This window comes from Panulirus ornatus, chromosome 59 (genome assembly GCF_036320965.1).
Source record: "Panulirus ornatus isolate Po-2019 chromosome 59, ASM3632096v1, whole genome shotgun sequence".
In the NCBI taxonomy this organism is placed as follows: Eukaryota; Metazoa; Arthropoda; class Malacostraca; order Decapoda; family Palinuridae; genus Panulirus; species Panulirus ornatus.
In genome coordinates this window covers 23362103-23382541 of record NC_092282.1, presented here as the reverse complement: position 1 = coordinate 23382541, position 20439 = coordinate 23362103, and the positions used below count along the sequence as shown (strand labels likewise).

Sequence of the window (20439 nt, the reverse complement as noted above, 5' to 3'; positions counted from 1 at the left end):
TATGTACATATTCATACTTGCTTGCCTTCATCCATACATTTCTAGCTCCTTCTTCCCCCGGGTCCTCCTGGCCGCCGTGTGCGACACGGGGGATAACACGGGCAGTATTATCCCTCCCTCGCCCCTAGGGACATAGCTCTGGTTACGGTACATTATACATGACAACCGAAGACTTTGTGTGTGTGAATGAGACCACTTATTGTTCGTTTGTTCCCGGCGCTACCTCGCTAAGGCGGGAAAAGGTAATCATATATATATATATATATATATATATATATATATATATATATATATATATATATATATATATATATTCTTTTATACTATTCGCCATTTCCCGCGTCAGCGAGGTAGCGTTAAGAACAGAGGACTGGGCCTTTGAGGGAATATCCTCATTTGGCCCCCTTCTTTGTTCCTTAGCGATGTAGCGTTAAGAACAGAGGACTGAGCGTGAGAGGGACTATCCTCACTTAGCTCCCTTCTCTGTTCCTTCTTTGGGAAAACTAAATGATAACAATAATCATAACTTGACTGGCCACATTAGTCCGTGGTGATAATTTTGGGTAAAGGGTAAATTGCAGGTCAACCTGGAGGTACAGACAACGATTTATCGAAACTTTACAATAACCAGATGTAAACAATTTATTAAGTTTTTTGTATGTCCCAATAGAACACGAAGAGATTGTTCATCCCATTACGTCCATGCTAGAATTAGCATGGCTGTAATGGGGTATACAACCTCTTTGTCTTGTGTTGGGGTATACAAAAAACTTTGAATTGTTTACACCTGATAATTGTTTACATCTGATGATTGTTTACACCTGATGATTGTTTACTCCTGATGATTGTTTACTCCTAATGATTGTTTACACCTGATGATGCAGGCACGTGGACTGTCTGTCTCCGTGGATTTTTTTTTTTTTTTTTGTTAAGATTCAATAAATTGTCGTCCGTACTCCAGCTGTACTGTGGTCCATTATATATATATATATATATATATATATATATATATATATATATATATATATATATATATATATATATATATATATATATATGCAGGAGGGTGAAAGACGTGCAAGGAATAGAGTGAATTGGAACGATGTGGTATACCGGGGTCGACGTGCTGTCAGTGATTTGAACCAGGGCATTTGAAGCGTCTGGGGTAAGCCATGGAAAGTTCTGTGGTGACTGGATGTGGGAAGGGAGCTGTGGTTTCGGTGCATTATACCTGACAGCTAGAGACTGAGTGTGAACGAATGTGGCCTTTGTTGTCTTTTCCTAGTGCTACCTCGCGCGCATGCGGGGTCAGGGGTTTGTCATTTCATGTGTGGCGAGGTGGCAACGGAATTGAATAAAGGCAGCAAGTATGAATTATGTACATGTGTAAATATGTATATGTCTTTGTATGTATATTTATGTATACGTTCTAATGTATAGGTATGTATATGTGCGTGTGTGGACGTGTATGTATATACATGTGTATGTAGGTGGGTTGGGCCATTATTTCGTCTGTTTCCTTGCACTACCTCGCTAACGCGGGAGACAGCGACAAAGTATAACGAAATATAAATAATATATATATATATATATATATATATATATATATATATATATATATATATATATATATATATATATATATATATGTTCCTATGAGTCCACGGGGAAATGAAACATGATAAATTCCCAAGTGCACTTTCGTGTAATAATCATATATATATGTGTGTGTGTGTGTGTGTGTGTGTGTGTGTGTGTATTTTTGTTGGAAGAATCTAGTCGTAGACATAAGTTCACATCAAGGCCGAGTTAATTGAAATATAGAAAGGATTATGAAAAAATAAATGCGTAGACGACCCTTCAAATTTTCACCTTTAGAAATATACAGTATTATTTTTGATGATTTCCCAAATTAGTTTAGATTGAAAAAATTTTATCATGAAGATTACATTCGTAAAAATGTTTTTTTTTTATTAAGTTTTTAAAACCACTTTTTTTTTTTTTAATTAGATTACTTTAGATTGAAACATTTATTTATGAAGATTACATTTGTAAAATTTTTTTCATTGAAATAAATTTTTAGAGCATTATCTTATGACGAATTGCTGGAGAAATGGAAATTTGTTCCAATTCTAAATTTGTGAATTTTTATACATGAATGAAAATCACTGAATGAAAAACTCATTGCTGACGCTGGCCTACGGCATCACTGTTGACTCTGGCGTACAGCATCACTGCTGACACTGGCCGACAGCATCACTGCTGACACTGTGATACTTTTAAGATCCGCTCGGCTGACGTTCTCTCTTCGTCGCTGACACCAAAGTATTCTTCGTCAGCACAGAGACAGACCCCCTCCCCCTCCTCTTCGGCGCTGACATCATGTTAACCGTCAGCGCTCTTACCCTTACCTTGATGGCTGACTCTGGTCTTATGTCCGTCCCCAAGACGCTGACAAGTGTCAGGAGCTGACTCCCGCCGATGTCAGTCACTTATTCTATAACCTGGAGATAAGAAAGCCCCCAGAACACAATGTTCAATTAGGATGTCATAATGTTTTCGACCCAATTACATACACCTCAGTAGAACACCCCAATTTCCCTCCCACCCAATTTCCTTTGACGGTCCAATTGCCAGAGTCCACCAATTACCACATAAGCCTTTAATGGCCAATGGCCGGCTAGCTTATACTCTGGAGAAAACAACCACGTAATCACAACAACATCCCACGATGAACAACCCCAATTTAAAACCCCATAACATGGTGACCGCTGTTTTATAATGGGGTAACCACCAGTTTGCCTCTGGGATACAAAGATGGGGATTATTCCCTGATATTGACCAGCCAGGTACCACAACCCCGGCCTACCAGGTACCACAACCCCGGCCTACCAGGTACCACAACCCCAGCCTACCAGGTACCACAACCTCGGCCTACCAGGTACCACAACCTCGGCCTACCAGGTACCACAACCTCGGCCTATCAGGTACCACAACCTCGGCCTACCAGGTACCACAACCTCGGCTTACCAGGTATACCACAACCTCGGCCTACCAGGTACCACAACCTCGGCCTATCAGGTACCACAACCTCAGCCTACCAGGTACCACAACCTCGGCCTACCAGGTACCACAACCTCGGCCAGCCAGGTACCACAACCTCGGCCTATCAGGTACCACAACCCCGGCCTACCAGGTACCACAACCTCGGCCAGCCAGGTACCACAACCCCGGCCTACCAGGTATACCACAACCTCGGCCTACCAGGTACCACAACCTCGGCCTACCAGGTACCACAACCTCGGCCAGCCAGGTACCACAACCCCAGCCTACCAGGTACCACAACCTCGGCCTACCAGGTACCACAACCCCGGCCTACCAGGTACCACAACCTCGGACAACCAACGAGGCTGAAACTGTAGGGATCAGTCAGCACTTGGCTGTAACAGCTGACATCCTACAACTAAAACTACAACTCATGCATTTTCTGTGACCTTCTTGGTCCGTGGATGAGGTCATGTGGGGTCAAGTGGTTAGCCTCTGGCGGCACGTATACAGGGTCAGAGAATGACCTGTAAACCAAAAGTAAATCAGTGTCTGTAAATCATTTTTGCTGAGTTTATTTAATTCCAATTTTATTTTGGAAATATATACATATATATATATATATATATATATATATATATATATATATATATATATATATATATATATATATATACATATACATATATATATCATATATGTTTTGAAATGGTTTGGTCACATGGAGAGAATGAGTGAGGAAAGATTGAAAAAGAGGATATATGTGTCAGAGGTGGAGGGAACAAGAAGTGGGAGACCAAATTGGAGGTGGAAGGATGGAGTGAAAAAAGTTTGAGCGATCGGGGTCTGAACATGCAGGAGGATGAAAGGCGTGCAAGGAACAGAGTGAATTGGAACGATGCGGTACACTGGGGTCGACTGAACCAGGGCATTTGAAGCGTCTGGGGTAAACCATGGAAAGGTCTGTGGGGCCTGGATGTGGAAAGGGAGATGTGGTTTCGGTGCATTATTACATGACAGCTAGAGACTGAGTGTGAACGAATGGGGCCTTTGTGTCTGTATACCTGGCGCTACCTCGCTGAAGCGGGAGGTAGTGATACTGCATCCTGTGGGGCATGGTAACGACAGGAACGGATGAAGGCAAGTAAATATGAGTATATACATGTATATATATGTTGGAAAGGATCACCATTTTGCGCGTGATCAAGTATATTTCTATGAGTCCACGGGGAAAATGAAACACGATAAGTTCCCAAGTGCACTTTCGTGTGATAATCACATCATCAGGGGAGACACAAGAGAGAAAAATATAAGTCAGTTGATATACATCGAAGAGACGTAGTTAGGACGCCATTTGGTAAACATATATATATATATATATATATATATATATATATATATATATATATATATATATATATATATATGTGTCGGAGGTGGAGGGAACGAGGAGAAGAGGGAGACCAAATTGGAGGTGGAAAGATGGAGTGAAAAAGATTTTGTGTGATCGGGGCCTGAACATGCAGGAGGGTGAAAGGAGGGCAAAAAATAGAGTGAATTGGAGCGATGTGGTATACCGGGGTTGACGTGCTGTCAGTGGATTGAATCAAGGCATGTGTATGGGGGTGGGTTGGGCCATTTCTTTCGTCTGTTTCCTTGCGCTACCTCGCAAACGCGGGAGACAGCGACAAAGCAAAAAGAAAAAAAAAAGAAAAAAAAAAAAAAAAAATATATATATATATATATATATATATATATATATATATATATATATATATATATACATATATGAAATAACTTTCACATATATAAGTAATTTAATAAAAAAAATTCTCGTTTAGTGACGACTTGGTCTTAAAAATCTTATTCCTGGTAAATTGTAAATGATATATACGTAAACATTGATTCTAAGAACGAAAAGAAGAGATAATTAAATTAACACTTTTATCAGTCCTTGACTGTATATAATGACACTTGCCCATTACAGTAAGCCACTTCGTTTTGTACACGAATATTAATTTTTTTTTTTCAATTCGGATTTTATTATACATGAAAATGAAACCTTTTTACAAATACCTGGATTTTTTTTCATACGAATATTGCTTTTTTTTTTTTCAATTATCCGGATTTTTTTTGTACACGAATATTATTTTTTTTCCAATTATCCGGATTTTTTTGTACACGAATATCAATTTTTTTCTTTAATTATCTGGGTTTTTTTTGTACACGAATGATAAACATTTTTCAATAATCCGGATTTTTGTGTACACTGATATTGAATATTTTTCAATTATCTGGATCTTTTTTTGTACACAAATAATAAAAAAATTTCAATTATTTGGATTTTTTTGTACACGAAAATTAAGAATTTTCACTTATCCGATTTTTCTCTTTTTTTCTTTTTTTTTTACGGCCCTGACGGTTTACTGAGGAAAATTTCAACAATTCTATTTTTGTACTATGTCGCCGTTTCCGGAGGTGCGATGTAGCGCCACGATCAGACGAAGGACTAGCGTCGGATTGACGTACTCTACTGTAACTGCGCGTAATTTGTATGATGGATATGTGTATATATCGTCGCACTGAAGGTTTCTTGTAAGAACTGCGTATTGCGTATTTATGATTGATATTTTGTGTGTAGATTTTTTTTTCTGATTACGCAGCCCATAAAGTAAACATGTTATCCTGTATACAAACATACATACACGCACACACACACACACACACACACACACACACACACACACACACACACACACACACACACACACACATGCATACATACACAGACACACAGACACACAGACACACATATATATATATATATATATATATATATATATATATATATATTTATATATATATATATATATATATATATATATATATATATATATATATATATATATATATATATATATATATAATGGGGAGGTGATAACAAGTAATGGTGATGTGAGAAAATGGAGTGAGTATTTTGAAGGTTTGTGGTTGATGATAGAGTGGCAGATATAGGGTGTTTTGGTCGAGGTGGTGTTCAAAGTGTGAGGGTTAGGGAGAATGATTAGGTAAACAGAGAAGAGGTAGTAAAAGCTTTGCGGAAGATGAAAACCGGCAAGGCAGCGGGTTTGGATGGTATTGCAGTGGAATTCATTAAACAATGGGGTGACTGTATTGTTGACTGGTTGGTAAGATTATTCAGTGTATGTATGACTCATGGTGAGGTGCCTGAGGATTGGCGGAATGCTTGCATAGTGCAATTGTACAGAGGCAAAGGGGATAAAAGTGAGTGCTCAAATTACAGAGGTATAAGTTTGTTGAGTATTCCTGGTAAATCATATGGGAGGGTATTGATTGAGAGGGTGAAGGCATGTACAGAGCATCAGATCGGGGAAGAGCAGTGTGGTTTCAGAAGTGGTAGAGAATGTGTGGATCAGGTGTTTGCTTTGAAGAATGTATGTGAGAAATACTTAGAAAAGCAAATGGATTTGTATGTAGCATTTATGGATCTGGAGAAGGCATATGATAGAGTTGATAGAGATGCTCTGTGGAAGGTATTAAGAATATATGGTGTGGGAGGCAAGTTGTTAGAAGCAATGAAAAGTTTTTATCGAGGATGTAAGGCATGTGTACGTGTAGGAAGAGAGGAAAGTGATTGGTTCTCAGTGCATGTTGGTTTGCAGCAGGGGTGCGTGATGTCTCCATGGTTGTGTAATTTGATTATGGATGGGGTTGTTATGGAGGTCAATGCAAGAGTTTTGGAAATAGGGGCAAGTATGCAGTCTGTTGTGGATGAGAGAGTTTGGGAAGTGAGTCAGTTGTTGTTCGCTGATGGTACAGTGGCTGATTCGGGTGAGAAACTGCAGAAGCTGGTGACTGAGTTTAGTAAAGTGTGTGAAAGAAGAAAGCTGAGAGTAAATGTGAATAAGAGCAAGGTTATTAGGTACAGTAGGGTTGAGGGACAAGTCAATTGGGAGGTAAGTTTGAATGGAGAAAAACTCGAGGAAGTGAAGTGTTTTAGATATCTGGGAGTGGATTTGGCAGCGGATGGAACCATGGAAGCGGAAGTAAATCGTAGGGTTTGGGAGGGGGCGAAAGTTCTGTGAGCGTTGAAGAATGTGTGGAAGTCGAGAACGTTATCTTGGAGAGTAAAGAGGGTGTTTGAAGGAATAGTGGTTCCAACAATGATATATGGCTGCGAGGCGTGGGCTACAGATAGAGTTGTGCGGAAGAGGGTGGATGTGCTGGAAATGAGATGTTTGAGGACAATGTGTGGTGTGAGGTGGTTTGATCGAGTAAGTAAAGTAAGGGTAAGAGAGATGTGTGGAAATAAAAAGAGCGTGGTTGAGAGAGCAGAAGAGGGTGTTTTGAAATGGTTTGGGCACATGGAGAGAATGAGTGAGGAAAGATTGACCAAGAGGATATATGTGTCGGAGGTGGAGGGAACGAGGAGAAGTGGGAGACCAAATTGGAGGTGGAAAGATGGAGTGAAAAAGATTTTGTGTGATCGGGGCCTGAACATGCAGGAGGGTGAAAGGAGGGCAAGGAATAGAGTGAATTGGATCGATGTGGTATACCGGGGTTGACGTGCTGTCAGTGGATTTAATCAGGGCATGTGAAGCGTCTGAGGTAAACCATGGAAAGCTGTGTAGGTATGTATATTTGCGTGTGTGGACGTATGTATATACATGTGTATGGGGGTGGGTTGGGCCATTTCTTTCGTCTGTTTCCTTGCGCTACCTCGCAAACGCGGGAGACAGCGACAAAGCAATATATATATATATATATATATATATATATATATATATATATATATATATATATATATATATATATTCCTATGAGTCCACGGGAAAATGAAACACGAAAAGTTCCCAAGTGCACTTTCGTGTAATAATCACATCATCAGGGGAGACACAAGAGAGAAATATAACAGTCAGTTGATATACATCGAAGAGACGAAGCTAGGACGCCGTTTGGTAAACATGTGATTGTCCAAAACATATATACAATCATTGATTTAAAGTCCTCGTCGTCCTGGTTGGGGGGGGGGGTCCACCACCATATTTCCAAAGACGTTCCCTGGAAGATATCTGGATGTCTGATGCTGAAATTATTATATGCGATTTTCTGAGAATGTCATCAAGACATTGCTAATATAACTTACGAGCGAGTTGATGGCTTGTATTAACTGTATCCGAAATTTAGATTCATTTAGAATGTTGAATGAGTCATTTTATTTTTTCTTTTTTTTAATCATGTTTGTAAGTGTTTGTGAGTCGCTCCTTGTTCATTTCTTGAGCACAAGAGTACGACCCTTACGGTGATGGCCTGGGTGCTGTGCTCAGAGGTCGTACCGTCGTGTTCAAGGGTCGTACCGTCGTGTGCTCAGGGGTCGTATCGTCGTAAGCTCAAGGGTTGTACCGTCGTGTTCAAGTGTCGTACCGTCGTGTGCTCAGGGGTCGTATCGTCGTAAGCTCAAGGGTTGTACCGTCGTGCTCAAGGGTCGTACCGTCGTGCTCAAGGGTCGCACCGTCGTGCTCAAAGGGTCGTACCGTCTGTGCTCAAGGGTCGCACTGTCGTGTGCTCAAGGGTCGCACTGTCGTGTGCTCAAGGGTCGTGCCGTCGTGTTCAAGGGTCACACCGTCGTGCTCAAGGGTCGTACCGTCGTGTGCTCAAGGGTCATATACCGTCGTGTGCTCAAGAGTCGTACCGTCGTGCTCAAGAGTCGTACCGTCGTGTGCTCAAGAGTCGCACCGTCGTGCCCAAAGGTCGTACCGTCGTGCTCAAGGGTCGTACCGTCGTACCGCTGCTCCGGCATGGCCTGCCTCTCACCAGACGCAGGCCTTTTCAACCCAGCGTCCCTTTTTCCCTCTCGCTGGTCAACACCCGACATGGAGACGACTAAGGCGTGACTTGATCACAAACTCCGAAGTTTCTATGCTTATTTGAGAAAGCTGGCGATGATGAACACTTGGCTGGCGATGATGACCACTTCGCTGGCGATGATGACCACTTCGCCGGCGATGATGACCACTTCCCTGGCGATGATGACCGCTTCGCTGGCGATGATGACCACTTGGCTGGCGATGATGACCACTTGGCTGGCGATGATGACCACTTGGCTGGCGATGATGACCACTTCGCTGGCGATGATGACCACTTCGCTGGCGATGATGACCACTTGGCTGGCGATGATGACCACTTCGCTGGCGATGATGACCACTTGGCTGGCGATGATGACCGCTTCGCTGGCGATGATGACCACTTCGCTGGCGATGATGACCACTTCGCTGGCGCTGATGACCACTTCGCTGGCGATGATGACCGCTTCCCTGGCGATGATGACCACTTGCCTGGCGATGATGACCACTTGGCTGGCGATGATGACCACTTGGCTGGCGATGATGACCGCTTCGCTGGAAGATACACCGACGAACGGAAAGCGGATCACTATAGAAATTAAACCAGACACTTATTACAGAATACATGTAAGCGTATCCAGTGGGATGAACTTGGCAATGCTGACGGGTGGGTAAAAAGTTTGGAAAGTTGTACGATAGTGGGAAAAGTTTCAGAGATGGGGGTGCCCCACGAGTGTACAACTCCCTCCCCGTACAGTACAAGAGATGGGGTGCCCCACGAGTGTACAACTCCCTCCCCGTACAGTACAAGAGATGGGGCCCCACGAGTGTACAACTCCCTCCCCGTACAGTACAAGAGATGGGGCCCCACGAGTGTACAACTCCCTCCCCGTACAGTACAAGAGATGGGGGTGCCCCACGAGTGTACAACTCCCTCCTCGTACAGTACAAGAGATGGGGGTGCCCCACGAGTGTACAACTCCCTCCTCGTACAGTACAAGAGATGGGGGGCCCCACGAGTGTACAACTCCCTCCCCGTACAGTACAAGAGATGGTGCACCCACCAGTGTACAACTCCCTCCCCGTACAGTACAAGAGATGGGGGTGGCCCACGAGTGTACAACTCCCTCCCCGTACAGTACAAGAGATGGGGGTGCCCCACGAGTGTACAACTCCCTCCTCGTACAGTACAAGAGATGGGGTGCCCCACGAGTGTACAACTCCCTCCCCGTACAGTACAAGAGATGGGGGTGCCCCACGAGTGTACAACTCCCTCCTCGTACAGTACAAGAGATGGGGGTGCCCCACGAGTGTACAACTCCCTCCTCGTACAGTACAAGAGATGGGGGGCCCCACGAGTGTACAACTCCCTCCCCGTACAGTACAAGAGATGGGGGTGCCCCACGAGTGTACAACTCCCTCCCCGTACAGTACAAGAGATGGGGGTGCCCCACGAGTGTACAACTCCCTCCCCGTACAGTACAAGAGATGGGGGTGCCCCACGAGTGTACAACTCCCTCCTCGTACAGTACAAGAGATGGGGGTGCCCCACGAGTGTACAACTCCCTCCTCGTACAGTACAAGAGATGGGGGGCCCCACGAGTGTACAACTCCCTCCCCGTACAGTACAAGAGATGGGGGTGCCCCACGAGTGTACAACTCCCTCCCCGTACAGTACAAGAGATGGGGGTGCCCCACGAGTGTACAACTCCCTCCCCGTACAGTACAAGAGATGGGGGTGCCCCACGAGTGTACAACTCCCTCCTCGTACAGTACAAGAGATGGGGGGCCCCACGAGTGTACAACTCCCTCCCCGTACAGTAAGAGAGGGTGCCCCACGAGTGTACAACTCCCTCCCCGTACAGTACAAGAGATGGGGCCCCACGAGTGTACAACTCCCTCCCCGTACAGTACAAGAGATGGGGGTGGCCCACGAGTGTACAACTCCCTCCCCGTACAGTACAAGAGATGGGGGTGGCCCACGAGTGTACAACTCCCTCCCCGTACAGTACAAGAGATGGGGGTGGCCCACGAGTGTACAACTCCCTCCCCGTACAGTACAAGAGATGGGGGTGGCCCACGAGTGTACAACTCCCTCCCCGTACAGTACAACGGGAGCAGCGCCAGCCCCAGCCCTGCGCCCACAGGCTGTACACCGCCATGCACACGTTTGAAACTGGGCGTCATGCACCTAGCATGGCAAGACCAGGTGGGAAGTCATGAAATTGTATGCATGCCATGAATCTCTCTCTCTCTCTCTCTCTCTCTCTCTCTCTCTCTCTCTCTCTCTCTCTCTCTCTCTCTCTCTCTCTCTCTCCTTCTCTCTCCTCCATGCATAGCAATGGTCGCTGCTGAAATGGTGATACGTTCCGGAGGCGTTCCCAATCACGGGTGGGAAACGGCGAAGGAGGAGGGAGGAGGAGGCTGGTTTCTGACCCCTCACTGACCACGACGGTACGACCCTCGTGCACGACGGTGCGATCCTTGTGTACGACGGTACGTCCCTCGTGCACGACGGTGCGATCCTTGTGCACGACGGTACGACCCTTGAGCACGACGGTACGACCCTCGTGCACGACGGTACGACCCTCGTGCACGACGGTGCGATCCTTGTGTACGACGGTACGTCCCTCGTGCACGACGGTGCGATCCTTGTGCACGACGGTACGACCCTTGAGCACGACGGTACGACCCTTGAGCACGACGGTACGACCCTTGAGCACGACGGTACGATCCTTGAGCACGACGGTACGACCCTTGAGCACGACGGTACGACCCTTGAGCACGACGGTACGACCCTTGAGCACGATGGTACGATCCTTGAGCACGACGGTACGATCCTTGAGCACGACGGTACGACCCTTGAGCACGACGGTACGACCCTTGAGCACGACGGTACGACCCTTGAGCACGACGGTACGACCCTTGAGCACGACGGTACGACCCTTGAGCACGACGGTACGACCCTTGAGCACCGTCGTGCTCAACAAATTAGACATCCCCCTTCCCCCCCCCGCCCGCCTAAGCAGCTCACACACACAGACACACACACACACACACACTGACTCACATATGCACCTGCTCAAATAACCTTGTGAGTCATCTAGGAGAGGGGGGAGGGGGGAAAGAGGGGAATAACCCCCTCCCCTCCCCCTTCCCCAAACCCCTCTCCATCCCCCCTCCCCAACCCCCTCCCTTCCCCCTCCCCCCTCCCCCCCGGGCCACGTACCACGCCACGTGTGAGCAGATGTGTAATACCTCGACGCCCCCCCTCCCCTCTCCCCTCTTTCCCCTCCCCCCTCCCCCTCTTTCCCCTCCCCCTCTCCCCCTCTTCCCCTTCCCCCCCCTCTCTCCCCCAAGCCGGAACAAGACACGTGAATCCATGAATACATATGTATTATTACTCACTGGTCTTCCCCCCCCTCTCTCTCTTCCTCCCCCCCTTCCCCCCCCCCTCCTCCCTTCCCCCGCCCTTCCCGATGTGAGTAATGAATAATTCCATAGTGAGTGAGTGAGTGAGTGAGTGAGTGGGTCAGCAGCGCGAGAACTCACCATTCCATTCAACCTACCCACGTACCAACGAAGGATTGGCGAGGGGCTGCGTCCATGTTGGAGAAGCTTGGTGTGTGAGGGTTACGTCCGTGTTGGAGATGCTTGGTGTGTGAGGGTTACGTCCGTGTTGGAGATGCTTGGTGGGAGTTACGTCCGTGTTGGAGAAGCTTTGTGTGAGTTGCGTTCATGTTGGAGATGCTTGGTGTGTGAGGGTTACGTCCGTGTTGGAGAAGCTTTGTGTGTGAGAGTTACGTCCGTGTTGGAGAAGCTTTGTGTGAGTTACGTCCGTGTTGGAGAAGCGTGGTGTGAGTTACGTCCGTGTTGGAGACGCTTGGTGTGAGTTACGTTCGTGTTGGAGAAGCTTTGTGTGAGTTACGTCCGTGTTGGAGAAGCGTGGTGTGAGTTACGTCCGTGTTGGAGACGCTTGGTGTGAGTTACGTCTGTGTTGGAGAAGCTTGGTGTGAGTTACGTCCGCGTTGGAGAAGCTTAGTGTGAGTTACGTCCATGATGGAGAAGCTCTCTCTCTCTCTCTCTCTCTCTCTCTCTCTCTCTCTCTCTCTCTCTCTCTCTCTCTCTCTCTCCTCACAGTAACTCCACTTGGCTTCCTCACAGTAACTCCCCTTGGCTTCCTCACAGTAACTTCACTTGGCTTCCTCACAGTAACTTCATTTGTCTTCCTCACAGTAACTCCACTCGGCTTCCTCACAGTAACTCCCCTTGGCTTCCTCACAGTAACTCCCCTTGGCTTCCTCACAGTAACTTCACTTGGCTTCCTCACAGTAACTTCACTTGGCTTCCTCACAGTAACTTCACTTGGCTTCCTCACAGTAACTTCATTTGGCTTCCTCACAGTAACTTCACTTGGCTTCCTCACAGTAACTTCACTTGGCTTCCTCACAGTAACTTCATTTGGCTTCCTCACAGTAACTTCACTTGGCTTCCTCACAGTAACTTCACTTGGCTTCCTCACAGTAACTTCATTTGGCTTCCTCACAGTAACTTCACTTGGCTTCCTCACAGTAACTTCATTTGGCTTCCTCACTAACTTTACTTGGCTTCCTCACAGTAACTTTATTTGGCTTCCTCACAGTAACTTCACTTGGCTTCCTCACTAACTTTACTTGGCTTCCTCACAGTAACTTCACTTGGCTTCCTCACTAACTTTACTTGGCTTCCTCACAGCAACTCCATTTGGCTTCCTCACAGTAACTTCACTTGGCTCCCTCACAGTAACTTCACTTGGCTTCCTCACAGTAACTTCACTTGGCTTCCTCACAGTAACTTCACTTGGCTTCCTCACAGCAACTCCATTTGGCTTCCTCACAGTAACTTCACTTGGCTTCCTCACAGTAACTTCACTTGGCTTCCTCACAGCAACTCCATTTGGCTTCCTCACAGTAACTTCACTTGGCTTCCTCACAGTAACTTCACTTGGCTTCCTCACAGTAACTTCACTTGGCTTCCTCACAGTAACTTCACTTGGCTTCCTCACAGTAACTCCACTTGGCTTCCTCACTAACTTTACTTGGCTTCCTCACAGTAACTCCACTTGGCTTCCTTGCTAACTTTACTTGGCTTCCTCTCAGCAACTTCACTTGGCTTCCTCACAGTAACTTCAGTTCAAGTGAATGACTTTGATTAAGACGAAGCAGGTGTGTTCGGGCCCCGGGAATGGGGGGGGTGGGGGGGGGGTGTAGAGTCCAGGTCACGGCAGGTCACCCACTATTGATCCTGGGGGGGTCAGAAGGGCCCCAGGTCAAGGTCAGGGGTCACTCACACAACCGCTCGTAAACTTCTTGTAAGCAAAGTCGTCACCTACAACACTTGACCCTATGGTGTGTCAAAAGCTGATAATAACTATGAGTTATTACTGATAATTTATGAGTTATTACTGATAATCTATGAGTTATTACTGATAATTTATGAGTTATTACTGATAATCTATGAGTTATTACTGATAATTTATGAGTTATTACTGATGATTTATGTTATTACTGATAATTTATGAGTTATTACTGATAATTTATGAGTTATTACTGATAATTTATGAGTTATTACTGATAATTTATGAGTTATTACTGATAATTTATGAGTTATTACTGATAATCTATGAGTTATTACTGATAATTTATGAGTTATTACTGATAATCTATGAGTTATTACTGATAATTTATGAGTTATTACTGATAATCTATGAGTTATTACTGATAATTTATGAGTTATTACTGATAATCTATGAGTTATTACTGATAATTTATGAGTTATTACTGATAATTTATGAGTTATTACTGATAATTTATGAGTTATTACTGATAACTTATGAGTAATAATAACTCTTGGTCATCTCAGTAGAATTGATGAAGTACATAGTACATTATGTACTGCAAGTACTCCATTTAGTGCTGTACAAGACTTCAGGTAGTAGTACATATCGTAGAGTACTTTTTTCAAGTAGACTTTAGAGTAATAATGATAAGATTTTTGATTATCTATTAAGGAATAGATAGTGAAGAAAAAGATATCTTTGTGCAGAGAGATAATAATGTGTGATATCAGAGTCATCCACTGAACACATACCGTCTCTCTCTCTCTCTCACACACCATCACTTCACACCTCCAACATCACCACCACCACCACTATCTCCACCACTATCTCCACCACTAACCACTATCTCCATCACTAATCACTATCTCCACCACCATACCCTTACCAACACCGCCAGTACCTTGGTACCATAGCATCGCCAACACTAACACACTCTCACCAACACCACCACCACCACCACACCCTCATCAACACTGCCAGAACTGCTACCACAACATCGCCAACACCACCACCACCACGCCCTCACCAACATCATTCCTAGTACCACATTACTACCACCACCACCACCACACCACCACCACCACACCATCACTACCACCACCACCACACCACTACTATCACACCACCACTACCACCACACCACCGCCACCACTACCACACCACCACTACCACACCACCACCATCATCACTACCACCACCACACCACCGCCACCACTACCACACCACCACCACACCACCACCATCACTACCACCACCACCACCACTACCACACCACCACCACTACCACACCACCACCACTCCCACCACCACCACCACTACCACACCACCACCACACCACTACTATCACACCATCACTACCACCACCACCACCACTACCACACCACCACCACTACCACACCACCACCACTCCCACCACCACCACCACTACCACACCACCACCACACCACTACTATCACACCACCACTACCACCACCACACCACCACCACTCCCCTACCACACCACCACTACCAGTACTACCACACCACCACCACCACCACCACACCACCACCACACCACCACCACCACCACCACCACACCACCACCACACCACCACCATCACTACCACCACCACCACCACTACCACACCACCACCACACCACTACTATCACACCACCACTACCACCACCACACCACCACCACTCCCCTACCACACCACCACTACCAGTACTACCACACCACCACCACCACTACCACCACACCACCACCACACCACCACCATCACTACCACCACCACCACCACTACCACACCACCACCACACCACTACTATCACACCACCACTACCACCACCACACCACCACCACTCCCCTACCACACCACCACTACCAGTACTACCACACCACCACCACCACTACCACCACAACCACCACCACACCACCACCATCACTACACCACCACCACCACTACCACACCACCACCACACCACTACTATCACACCACCACAACCACCACCACACCACCACCACACCACCACCACTCCCCTACCACACCACCACTACCAGTACTACCACACCACCACCACCACTACCACCACACCACCACCACACCACCACCATCACTACCACCACCACCACCACTACCACACCACCACCACTCCACTACCACACCACCACTACCACCACCACACCACCACCACTCCCCTACCACACCACCACTACCAGTACTACCACACCACCACCACACCACCACCACCACTACCACCACACCACCACCACACCACCACCATCACTACCACCACCACCACCACTACCACACCACCACCACTCCACTACCACACCACCACTACCAGTACTACCACACCACCACCACACCACCACCACTACCACCACCACACCACCACCACTCCCCTACCACACCACCACTACCAGTACTACCACACCACCACCACCACCACCACCACACCACCACCACACCACCACCATCACTACCACCACACCACCACTACCAGTACTACCACACCACCACCATTACATAACCACCACCACTACACCACCACTACCACACTACCACCACCACCACTACACCACCACTACCACACTACCACCACCACCACTACACCACCACTACCACACTACCACCACCACCACCACCACCACGTCAAGTCGTCGCGCCTCCGCCGCCGCCGCCGCCACCCGCCACCCTCCCACCACCACCACCACAATACCACCACACTACCACCACCACAATCACCCACACCACAACCACCACCGCTACCACAACACTAACCAGATTCTCCCGCAGGGTGTGCGGTAGCGGTGGCGGGCCAGGGGGGCCACACGCGGCCCCTGTCATGCTCTCGCCTGTGGACGCCGGGCCGCACGGGCCACACGGGCCACATGGCCACCATCCGTGGGCGCCCACCCCGTTGGACGACATGACGCATAAGGGTGAGTCGTACCTCTCGCTCAGACGACCCTGTCTCGACCCCTGACTACCTTAGTTAAGGTCGGACGACCTTAGTTAAGCCCTGATGACCTTAGTTAGGCCCTGATGACCTTAGTTAAGCCTTGATGACCTTAGTTAAGCCTTGACGACCTTAGTTAAGCTCTAACGACCTTAGTTAAGCCCTGATGACCTTAGTTAAGCTCTAACGACCTTAGTTAAGCCCTGACGACCTTAGTTACGCTCTAACGACCTTAGTTAAGCTCTGACGACCTTAGTTAAGCTCTAACGACCTTAGTTAAGCCCTGACGACCTTAGTTAAGTCCGGACGACCTTAGTTAAGTCTGGACGACCTTAGTTAAGCTTTGACGACCTTAGCTAAGCCCTGACGACCCTAGTTAAGCCCTGATGACCTTAGTTAAGCCCTGACGATCTTAGTTAGGCCTTGACGACCTTAGTTAAGCCCTGATGACCTTAGTTAAGGCCTGACGACCTCTGTTAAGCTCTAACGACCTTAGTTAAGCCTTGACGACCTTAGTTAAGCCCTGACGACCTTTCTTAAACTTTGACGACCTCTCTTAAGCTCTGACGACCTTTCTGGAGCCCTAACGACCTCGTTTAAGCTCTGACGACCTTTCTCTTGCCCTCTGTGTAACGGTTTCGCAAGGTCACTGCCTGTTTCTTGACCTCTCGTGACCTTTCGCGGTGCTGTGACCCTTCCCTAGCGTCTTAACTACTCCTGACCTCTCCTGACACTGTGACCTTTCTAACTAACAGGGAAAGGATTAATCAAACGAGCCTGTATTTCATGATTAATCAAGTGATTATGATTAATGATTGGATTGTGTTGTGATTGAGTTAAGCGTGACAGATTTTTTTGGTTGCTGTTATATCCAGGTTGAGCACAGTTCATATATCAGGGTAAAGAAATGGGTATTTCAGGGTCAGGGATGGGCTTTTCTTAATCGGGGTTAACTGCCGCTTGTTTAGGATCCAGTCCCATTATTCTAGGGTCGAGTACTTTGTCTTGTATGGTTGAAGCAGAGATTATGTCAGTGTTAAGTACAGGATATGTTAGGGTCATGTACTGGAGAGAGATAGATCAGGGTTTGATTTTAGATGTAAACTTTTGCTGGTATATCAGGGTTACGTATTTGTCTTTAGTATTTGATATAGACTATGTCAGGATCTAGTACTGGTTATTTCAAGGTTTTACACTAGAGGCGATAATAGCTTAGCGGTAGCGCTTCCGCCTGCTACGCAGGGGTCCCGGGTTCGATCCTGGAGGTTTGTATGATATATGTATATATATATATATATATATATATATATATATATATATATATATATATATATATATATATATATATATATTCCTATGAGTCCACGGGGAAAATGAAACACGATAAGTTCCCAAGTGCACTTTCGTGTAATAATCACATCATCAGGGGAGACACAAGAGAGAAATATAACAGTCAGTTGATATACATCGAAGAGACGAAGCTAGGACGCCATTTGGTAAACATGCGATTGTCCAAGACTATCGCATGTTTACCAAATGGCGTCCTAGCTTCGTCTCTTCGATATATATCATCTGACTTATATTTCTCTCTTGTCTCTCCCCTGATGATGTGATTATTACACGAAAGTGCACTTGGGAACTTATCGTGTTCCATTTTCCCCGTGGACTCATAGGAACACCTTGATCACGTGCAAAATTGTGATCCTTTCCAATATATATATATATATATATATATATATATATATATATATATATATATATATATATATATATATATATATATATATTGTAGTTGTTTATCTATAAGGATAGATATTGGTCGTAGGATTTAACATTAACTTCTTTATTATTAAGTATGGGTCCTGTCATTAACTATGGGTCTTGTTCATTAACTTTGGGTCTTTTCATTAACTTTTGGTCTTTTCATTAACTATGGCTCTTGTCATTAACTATGGGTCATTAACTATGGCTCTTGTCATTAACTATGGGTCTTGTCATTAACTATGGGTCATTAACTATGGCTCTTGTCATTAACTATGGGTCTTGTCATTAACTATGGGTCATTAACTATGGGTCTTGTCATTAACTATGGGTCATTAACTATGGCTCTTGTCATTAACTATGGGTCTTGTCATTAACTTTCGGTCCTTTTGTTTCAAAAAGAAGTGTTGATAATTCCAGGGTTAAGTCCTAGTTACATCATGGTTTAGTTCTGGGTATATCAGGGTTTAGTTCTGATCATATCAGGGTTCAGTTCTGGTCATACCAGGGTCAGGTTTAGGCCATATCAGGGTCAGGTTCTGAGCATATCAGGGTCAGGATTTGGTGTCATGAATGTTAAGTTTACTGGCATTTTTTTCAGTGTTATATTTTGGTTATGTATAGTGTCTTTCATGGTATAAACTCTGGTTATATACCTGATGTTATATCAGGGTTTCTCTCAGTAACAGTGTTAAGTATAGCTATAATTTCTCTATCTTAATTTCATGTATTATAAGATTTAATTTTATGAAGGTAATTATAATATGAAAGTTGCATCTTCAGTAATAGACATTATTATTTTTTTTCTCTTTTTACCAGAGCTGATATTTATCTATATATTTTATTGTGTTTGATGGCTGTTTCCCGCTTCAGCGAGGTAGCGCCAGGAAACAGACGTAGAATGGCCCATCCACTCACACACACACACACACACACAGACACACACACACACACACACACACACATATATATATATATATATTTTTTTTTTTTTTTTTTTTTTTCATACTATTGGCTATTTCCCGCGATAGCGAGGTAGCGTTAAGAACAGAGGACTGGGCCTTTGAGGGAATATCCTCACCTGGACCTCTTCTCTGTTCCTTCTTTTGGAAAATTAAAGAAAAAAAAAAACGAGAGGGGAGGATTTCCAGCCCCCCGCTCCCTTCCCTTTTAGTCGCCTTCTACGACACGCAGGGAATACGTGGGAAGTATTCTTTCTCCCCTATCCCCAGGGAATAAATATATATATATATATATATATATATATATATATATATATATATATATATATATATATATATATATATATATATATATAAAGACAAATATATACACTTGCATATTCATACTTGCTTGCCTTCATCCATTCTCGGAGCTACCCCATCCCACAGGAAGCAGCATCGCTAACACCCCCGCATGTGCGCGAGGTAGCGCCAGGAAAAGAGACAA

The 20439-nt window shown here is 45.5% G+C and overlaps 1 protein-coding gene across 5 annotated transcripts in view; it reads left to right on the top strand.

Annotated features, from left to right (window-relative positions):
- The window catches only part of LOC139767257 (paired box protein Pax-6-like), a 224616-nt gene that overhangs the window by 4529 nt on the left and 199648 nt on the right, over window positions 1-20439 (top strand). For all 5 annotated transcript variants that reach the window (XM_071696419.1, XM_071696418.1, XM_071696415.1 and 2 more), the window contains exon 2: window positions 17067-17212. In XM_071696419.1, coding sequence (XP_071552520.1) covers window positions 17116-17212 — 97 coding nt within the window. In that variant the 5' untranslated portion in view covers window positions 17067-17115. The remainder of the gene's footprint in view (window positions 1-17066; window positions 17213-20439) is intronic.